The sequence below is a fragment of the Carcharodon carcharias genome, chromosome 6, assembly GCF_017639515.1.
Source record: "Carcharodon carcharias isolate sCarCar2 chromosome 6, sCarCar2.pri, whole genome shotgun sequence".
In the NCBI taxonomy this organism is placed as follows: Eukaryota; Metazoa; Chordata; class Chondrichthyes; order Lamniformes; family Lamnidae; genus Carcharodon; species Carcharodon carcharias.
In genome coordinates this window covers 103,786,792-103,796,501 of record NC_054472.1, presented here as the reverse complement: position 1 = coordinate 103,796,501, position 9,710 = coordinate 103,786,792, and the positions used below count along the sequence as shown (strand labels likewise).

At 41.9% G+C, this 9,710-nt stretch overlaps 1 protein-coding gene across 1 annotated transcript; it reads right to left on the bottom strand.

Annotated features, from left to right (window-relative positions):
- Positions 1 to 218: 218 nt before the first annotated feature.
- Positions 219 to 8,956, bottom strand: oprk1 (opioid receptor, kappa 1). Its single transcript, XM_041190044.1, is given in 2 exon segments — positions 219 to 992; positions 8,604 to 8,956. Coding segments are annotated over 2 exon segments (957 nt in total). The 5' UTR covers positions 8,947 to 8,956; the 3' UTR covers positions 219 to 378.
- Between the last annotated feature and the right edge of the window lie 754 nt (positions 8,957 to 9,710).

The window sequence follows — 9,710 nt, the reverse complement described above, 5'->3', positions numbered from 1 at the left end:
ATCGTTTTGTATCACAAAACTTCAGTTGTTTGTTGCTAATATACAATGAGAGCACTTGTTGAAAAATTGGAATCATATAAGCAAGGACTCCAGATGTATCCATTGCAGCAGTCTCTGCCATGCCTGCCAAGCTAATTTGACAAGTCCCATTTCCCAATGAAATGGGAATGTAAGTGCAGCACTGTTACGATCAATGCCAATTATCCAGCTCAGATGCTAAACATCTGCCATTTTGTGCTGAAGATAAAATGAACGTGAAACTGATTTTCCCATGCATACTGATCATTTGATCGCTTATTGATAAGCATGGACAGGCAAAATCATTGCATTTATTGTAATGCTAAACTGGCCTCAATGCCTTGGTCAGAAAAATAAGAATTAAACTGCCGAAGTAATTTGAGTCAGACCTAGATCCTGAAAGTCATCTCTCGTCTGTGGTGAGAAAGATGACATTTCCACTGCTAGTCATACTTGCCGGTTTGCATCTTGTACACTATTGCAATACAACATAGGATTGTGTGTGGTATTCCTTACTCTGCTGCTGGTCTGCAATTCCAGCTTCAACCCTGACGAACAGCAAAAATCTTTGAAGCACCTTTTAAAATTTTCATCTAGAAAAGCATAGAGTATGGGGTTAAGGCTGCTGTTGGTATATCCAAGAGCCACTGAGAAATAGTAGCAGGCAGATACTGCTGTGGTTTCAGGCACATTTACCAAAGCTTTGACCAATACAAAAATATGAATAGGAGTCCAACAGATGATGAAAACTGCTACAACAATAAGGACCATCCGTGTGATTCGACGTAAGTTTCTGTCTTTTTCTCTGGAACCAGACAGCAGTCTCACGCTCTTCAAACGCAAAATCATCAAGCTGTAGCATACAGAGATGATGAGAACTGGTATAACAAAGGCAAAGACAAAAACACAGATTTTCAGTACGGTATCCCAGTACCAGTAGGGATGTGGGAACTGCAATTCACATTCGATGATACCTGTTGAATAAAAAAAACAATGGTCAGCAGTTATGATAACATCTACAGTCAAAACTATCACAGCTAAACCTTGTTAACTGGGATCGGTATCATTTTAACTGTGTTATGATGATCCCTGTGGAGGAGCTGTAAACCAAAATAACCAAATTTACTGAATGACACCCTAATGAAGAAATTACCAGCAAGATTTCACTTTTTGTAGTATTTACTTTAACACGAATCAGACCAAATGCAAATTATGCATGAATTAACAGCCAACTGATACTTAGAATAAAAAAGGTAAATTTTACATTAAATAGTCAATTGAACAAAGATACACCTTACACAACCAAAAGCATTCCCATCACTCCCCACACAAATGTGGCATTATGTAGCTACACAGTTTCACAATATGCTGTTCTGTATTCACTCAGGGTAGGTCAGAGTCCTATCGACAACAGCTTTCACTTTCGGGTTTCATGGGAACGATCATCATCAGCAAGGCACACTTCTAGAAAACCTCTCTCTCTTTCTTTCTCTCTGTCAGGTCACAAAAGTCCTAAGTGTGTAGCTTTCCAGAGTTCTATTTCAATTGACCAACCAATAACACCTGGTTCAGGAGTTGGCCAATTCTGGGAAAACACCCAGCTCTTTAGTGTCTCCAAACTACTCACACAGGTTTCCAGGTTTCAGACCTTTTTTAGCCAGTTTGCAAAATACCTCTGAGAGTTCCTGTGCCCTGTTCTGCCAAATAGAAAAACTGACCTTGACCTGAGAGTGATTTGGATCTTCTCCTAACAAGAGTTGTCTGCGTTCCTCTTTCTGTCTGTCTGCTTTCTTGTTGTATCTACATCTATGCACTGATCACCTTCATCCTCCAGTTCCTCTGCTTGTAGCACTCCTTTGTGTCTGTCAGCCACACAGTTTTTTTTTAACTTTCTTCCTGTTGATCTTGCTTCCGGCCAGGTCAAGGGTCATCAGATCACATTGTCATTCTTATTTCTTATTATTTAAGAAAATTACAATTGATTCCTTTACAATAAATAAGCTCTCAAAAGTCCTTTTCAAACAAACATCCTTAAAAACATGTAAAGATTACACAGACCTTTTAAGAAATTACAAATTTTCGTTACTGCTCTGCTTTCGGGTCAAATGTCATCACAGTATTTGTTTAAGATTTTCTTGAATAAAATATAAATAACTATTCTGGGAATTCAGTGGGATATTGTAATGAACACAATATCTGTATAACTAACATTGTCCTAATTAATAAACTGGAATATTAATAGGAAAATAGGACGGATCTTGCAAGGAGACCATAAGTAAATTTCAGCAGTCTCTTTACATATTGAAGTGAATTATATTAAAAACATTCAGTTAAAAGAAATGTATCAAAGTTTGTTTGATGGGTATGTAGTAGAGGCCTGGTCCCAAAAGTCAGGCTTGGTAATTAACTATATACAAATAATTAATACAGAATTCCTGCTTGGCCTTCAGCTTTTCATGACAAGATTCATTTGTTACAACTTGTAATCTGATGGAAATAATTTGGACACGACTTAGCATTCAGGCTATTCAGCTGAAAATCAACTTTGGTGAACAGATGTAAGGTGGACACATTTAGAAAATTACCTCAAGAAACATTATATCACACGCTATAAAATATGAGACTGACAATGTAATAACTGGTTTTAGTGTCTTTTTCCCACTTTATTTCTTTTCAAACTGATCATTGACATTTGTTGATAGATTGCATATATTGAAATTGTGCTACCTACGAATGTTTTATCAACACGTCAATCTCAAAATATTGTATTTCAGCTCCTGTTGCCATGGGAACACTAGAATACTCTTATCCATAAAGGCCAGCGCCTGTAAAGCCACAGGTGTCCAATTCTAGCTGTTTATAATCTCTCTGTTTTTCACACTAAAAGAGTGACACAATTTTAAATTTTCACAAGGAGTAAAAATAGTCTTTGTTTTCCTGTTTGCTTTTCCAAGTAATTAAATCAGTTCTAATTTTCCTGTTTACATCTACCAGCAACTAATTTAAAAGCATGTCTCCCTCGGCTCAGTAGTCAAAAGAAAATGTACAGGTGAGAGTAAAACACTGGCCGGGATTTTACGCCCCCGTTCGCGACGGATATGTTCAGTGGCGAGATCGGAGAATCTTGTGAGGAAGCCTGCCTGAGACAAGCCTGAGGATCCTGTTGGGAAAGGTGGCCATCGCACAGTGATGGAGGGATGCACTCCCCGTCCCTTGCATTATGTTTTAGTTGACATTGAAAAGTCAAACTCATGGTACAAGCAAACCGTGAAGCCTTAGAGTCCAGATTATGAAAATGCCTGTGTCTGAGATGAGAGTTCAGGATGCAGTCGAGTGGCCGAAGCTGCCGCCACACTGTCATGTGGTGTGCGATGGCGCTGGATGTGGGCATGTTGAACCATCATCCACGCTAAATACTGGGCATCCATGCGATGGCCTGGACTCTCCGGCATGTGTTAAGGGGCCTTGAGAGGCAGCCGATGACTTGACCAAGAGTGGTCTTTAGGAGATAATAACTGACCCTTGCATCACTCTCTTTGGCACTGCAGTGAGGAGACCATCAGGACCATGGAGCCTGGTGATCTCACTATCTGCCTCATTGCTTATAGGCAGGAGAGAAGAAGAATGCGACGGGGGCACCTGGCTCACCAAAGGGAGGAGCAGAACCCTGAAGACCAAGTGATAGCACAGCCTCCTCTGCATGCAGAGGATGAACCTCACAGAGCTGTTGTTCATAGGTGCATCACTAGACCCAGGGTCTACAGTCGATGCAAGTGCTACCTGCAGTTGAACGAGAACCAGTGTCGCTGATGCCTGTGCCTGTCAAGGGAACTGGTCATGCACATTCTGCAGGATTTGGCACCACAGGGACTCAGGGGGCATGCTTGTCATTGGCAGTTAAAGTTACCTCTGCGCACAGTGGTTCCTTCCAAGACTCTACTGGGGACCTTTGCAGGATCTCAGAAGCCTCCACCCACAAATGTTTCTAGGAGGCCACAGACGCCCTTTTTGCCAATTTCGGCAGAGATCATGCAAGCCAGGAGGCAAGAGCACTGGGATTTGCTGAGATTTCTGGATTCCCACAGGTGCAGGGTGCCATTGACTGCACCCACATAGCTCTTAAGTCCCCCTGGCAACAAGCAGTCCAGTATGTGAACTGCAAAGGCTTCCACTCTCAATTTTCAGCTGGTCTGCGGCCCTAACAAACAGATCGTGCAGGTGTGTGCAAGATAACCCAGAAGCATCCATGACTCATACGCCCTCAGCAGGTCTCAGAACCCTGAGATCATCCAGGGTCCATACAGGCTGCAGAAGTGGCTCCTCAGGGACAAGGGCTACTAACAAAGGATGTGGCTTCACGTATGGCGGCCTCAGACTTCTGGTGAGAAGGTAAAAAGAGGCTCATGCAGCAACCCGGAGTTTGGTTGAGCACACCATTGGCATCCTGAAAATTAGGTTCCGGTGCTAGGCAGATCTGGTGGAGCACTCCAGTACACTCCCCAGAGGGTGTCGTGTATCAAACTTATGCTGCATATCTAATATAACAATTACAGTGCTATAGGTCAATCTGAGTACTAAGGCTCCAATACTGTTAACCAAATTAGCCAAAGATAGATTAAACATCCTTGTTTAAGTCAATTATACAGACATATTTCACACTCCCTCCTGTGAGTTGAGTTTGGGATCATTATAGCTTAGACTAGAAATTAATGATCCTGCATGCTGCAATTTCTTAGGAAAATCAGTTTAATTGCAGCCAAATCTTAATGGACAAAACAAAAACAATGCTGAACACCATCGGAGAAAAAAGGATTTTATTCAAATAACCATCAATGCGGCATGGTTTCTTGAGAATGAAGGCGTAGAACTAATGTCTGCTAATCTTATCTAAAGTGAACAAGTGCTATACTCATATAACTGGCTATCACACAATCAGGCTAGTTTTCATTTTATTTTTAACTTAATTATGAGCGTGATAATGCCAAGTGGAAACTTCTGATGGAAAGTCTAAGATGTTAATTCAATCTATTTCTGAGCAAGTATTCCAAGGGAAGTTTCTATTTCTCATCTACACACTATCCCTTGGTGACATCTGAAAACAATGATGGATCCCACATGTACTGAAGACAGTTTTACTCACCATCACCTCTCGATCCTTCCAGTGCCTCTAATTTATTCTCAATGTTTGTCCAGCATCCAGCACTGGATGAACAGAAATTTCTTCCAATTAAATATTGGAAAGACTGAAGCCATTGTCTTCTGCCCTCGCAACAAACTCTGTTCCCTAGCCATCAATTCCATCCTGAACCCTAGCCACTGTCTGAAACAGAGCCAGGCCATTGACAAAAAAATGAAATCAAGGTTTCACATTTTAAAACTTTTACTGTAACAAACAACTAAAAGCCCTAGTTGCTAAACACTTTTCTTTTTGCAGGTAACTTACACTTTAAATGCAGAAAGGAGCATTCTCCTTATATACTTAACACACTTTGTAGTCTCCATGGAATTACACTAATTTTAGCAAACAGTCCACTGTTGCTCCCAGTTTCAAATGAATCTACAAATCCCCTAAGTAGTAACTTTGAGTGATTGTCTCAAGGGTATTTCCTCAGTTTTCATTGAGTTTCTTAAATCCACCACCAGCAGTAAAGCCTGTCTCAATGGCTCTTCTTCCCCCTGGCCATGCCAGAACAAATCTTCCAGAATCAGTAGAAGGTGGCAGCATGTGTATATATGACAATAGACCCTATCCCTCCCACATGTGTCTGTGGTAGCTCACAAAATCAAGGAGCCTTTTTTCTCTGCTGACCACACAAAACTTCTACTGTCTGTCCATTGATATGTAGGGGAACATGTAACCTGATTTCAAAAGTGGCTTCCTCTGCCCTCTTCCCCATAGCAATGTGAAACACATTAACCTTGCATTCAGGTGAAATGATAATTAGTTATTCTTGACCCTAACTCCCTTTCATCCTAAAAGTACATGGATCATTTACAGCACAACTGTTTACAACCTGGTATCTACAACACCTTTCTGGGATTTTGGGAGACTCAGAGCTAAGTGTAAATACCTTGCACCTTACTAGTAAAGCAAACTAAGCCTTCCTTTTATCTCTAACAATCAATCACCCAGGCTTACTTTCAGGCAGACTTCAAAGCAGATCACATGACCCCTTTCATTTACCCTAAATTTAAAACAACAGTCCCAAAGTAAAATCTCAGAACCACAGAATGACACAATGCTGAAGAAGCCCTTCGGCCCATCGAGTCTGCACCGACACGTGATAAACACATGACCTACCTACCTAATCCCATTTACCAGCACTTGGCCAATAGCCTTGAATGTTATAACGTGCCAAGTACTCATTCAGGTACTTTCTAAAGGATGTGGAGCAACCTGCCTCCACCACCCTCCCAGGCAATGCATTCCAGACCGTCACCAACCTCTGGGTAAAAAAGTTTTTCCTCACATCCCCCCTAAATCTCCTGCCCCTCACCTTGAACTTATGTCCCCTCATGACTGACCCTTCAACTAAGAGGAACAACTGCTCCCTATCCACCCTGTCCATGCCCCTCATAATCTTGTACACCTCAATTGGGTCACCCATCAGCCTTCCTTGCTCCAATGAAAACAATCCAAGTCTATCCAACCTCTCTTCGTAACTTAAATGTCTCATCCCAGGCAACATCCTGGTGAATCTCCTCTGCACCCCCTCCAGTGCAATCACATCCTTCCTATAATGTGGCGACCAGAATTGCACTCAGTACTCCAGCTGTGGCCTCAGCAAGGTTCTATACAACTCCAACATGATCTCCCTACTTTTGTAATCTATGCCTCGACTGATAAAGGCAAGTGTCCCATATGCCTTTTTCACCACCCCACTAACATGCCCCTCCGCCTTCAGAGATCTATGGACACACACGCCAAGGTCTCTTTGTTCCTCAGAACTTCCTAGTGCCATGACGTTTATTGAATACTTCCTTGTCAAAATAATTTCATAAAACTCAACTGTAAAAAGGGTATTTGGTAAAAGAATCAGAGGCAACATGAGGAAACTCTTCTTAAATACAGAAAGTAGTTGTGATCTAGAATGCCCTGTTTACAAGGGCGGTGGTAACAGATTAAATAGCAACGTTTAAAAGATAATTGGATCAATACTTGAAGGAAAATAATTTGCAGAGCTATGGGAAACAGAAGGGGAGTGGAATTAATTGGATAGCTCTACCAAAGAGTCAGTAGAGGCTTTCTGTGCTATACACTCAATGGCCAAAACTTTCAGCTCGGTGTGCGGACGCACACCGGACATGCCCGAGCATGAAATAGTGTGCAATGATGTCGGGCAAATGTCCCAATGTCATTGCACACTCACGTGACATTCCAGTCGGCGGGCATGCTCAAGAGTCGGCACGGTGCCCGCCGACAATTAAGAAGCCTGTTAAGGCCCTTAAACAGCTAATTAAGTCGCAGTTTTCACTGTCCACCCAACCTTATGGTTGGCGGGCAGGCAAGTAGGCCAGGTAGCCTTTGCATTTTTTGCGAAACCTCATCCAAAGGTGGGATGAGGTTTCCAACAGTCAATAAAAAAAACTTTTTTGAACTCATTTTTCACATGACCCTCTTCATTTGACTGAGTATTATTTGTGAGTTCTTTATTTTTCATTTTAAAGATCTTTTGCTCTCTGATGCAGCTCTGTGCCTTCAGGGAGCTTTCAGTGAGCGCACCCCTCCATATGCGCACACTTCAGCGTTCGTTCTCCTCCTGCTCCCACCCCAGCAGCACTGAGGCCATCAGCGCGCTTTTCACATTGGCTGGCCGACCAGCGTGAAATCACAGTCGGGACCCAATTGCAGGCGGTGGACCATTCCGCAGCTACTCCCGGGCTTGTCCGACGAGCGGAAAATCCTGCCCTATGATTTTATGAACTCTTGAGTTTTTCCAACTCTGGCCTCTTGTACAACTCTCATTTTAATTGCTCCACCATTGGTGGTTGCGCCTTCAGCTGTCTAAGCTCTAGGTTTTGAAATTTCTTCCATTACCTTTCTGCTTTTCTACCTCTCTCCTCCTTTAAGGGTCTCCTTAGCACCTAACTATTTGACAAAGATTTTGGCCATGTGTCCTAATACTGTATGTTCTTAAATAGCTTGGTGTTAAATTTTGTCTGATAACACTTCTATAAAGTGTCTCGGGATGGTTCAGTACCTTAAAGGTGCTATGTAAATGCTAATTGCTGTTGTTGTTAAGATTTTATAAAACATATCAACATTTATAAAACTAGTTGCTCAATTACTCTTAAAGGCACAGTTACATAGAAAAGTTTCCAACTTCTCAAGTTCTTTCTTTACATTACAGGGGAATGTCAGCCAGGCTGCTTCGTCCACTTATCATTTTTTCTAAAGTCTTTTTTTTGAATTTTCAGTGTTTCACATTCCATTAAAACTCACCAGTGGGAGCAAAGGGTAAGCAAAAGTTAGCAAAATAAATTAATGCATGCAAAAATGAACTATTTCAGAATAAAAATCAGGCTTTACGAATACTTTGTAACTACATAAATGAAGTTGGTTTTGATAAAGCTTCAACACTCACCATCCCTTGTCCCAGTGCCCCCCAACACGATAACAGGTATGCCAATAACTGAGGCAAGGAGCCAGATGCAAACATTTATTACTTTTGCGTTGAAAGGTGTACGGAAATCCAATGCCTTCACTGGATGGCACACAGCAATATATCGATCAACACTCATCATTGTCAATGTGAAGATGCTGGTAAACATGTTGTAATAATCAATGGAGACCACTATTTTACACAGCATGTCTCCAAATGGCCAAGACCCCATTAAGTAGTCAGCACTCTGGAAGGGCATTGTGCTTGTTGCCAGAGCATCGGCTGCTGCGAGATTGAAAATGTATATATTGGTAGCTGTCTTCATCTTGGTGTGTCTAAAATGAAACACATAAAGCTGTTTTAGTTGCATGACCACTCATAGCCATACAAAATGACAAGTACAAGCAAAATAAAACCTGGAACTGGATATACATATCATTCAGAAGTGACATGCTATTTGTTCAAAATATGTATTCATTTATACAGTTGCTGTGCCTATCTTAGATGCCAGCCAATTAAATATCAAATCTCTGAAAGCAACACATTGAGCTGAGTTTTGCTGTGAATGTCAGGAACCTGATGATGTCGGGATAATTTCTGGATCCTGATTACGTGTTTCAATAGTATGCCTGCCAGCCTAATTTTGCTGAGGTGACTAATCAACAGGCCACCTCCCTGTTCTCCATCCAATTAAGATGGTGGGAGGGTTCCAGAACCCAGAAGGGAAAAACAGTAAAAACTGGGAATTAAGAATGTTGATATGACCTGGTCTTGTATACTTAAAAATGGAACACCAGTAGAAACTGGGAAATAAGAGTACTGGTCCGAGCTGTTTTTACTTTCTGGGGAGAGGGAGGCTGATAGCCCCAGCTAGGTGGCCAGGCGAGGTGCTGCTGAGGCCCAAGCAGCAGGAGCAGCAGGGAAGCATTGCAGCAGCCATCAAAATCAAAGGAGTGGCTGAGATGACATGAATCTCATGGGGATCCATCTGCAGGAATTCCACACTCAATGGAAAGGTTGTGAGATGGGGAGACAGCAGCCATGCGATTTTCTGCTGTTATCAGTTAAATGTCAAACATATGTCATGCA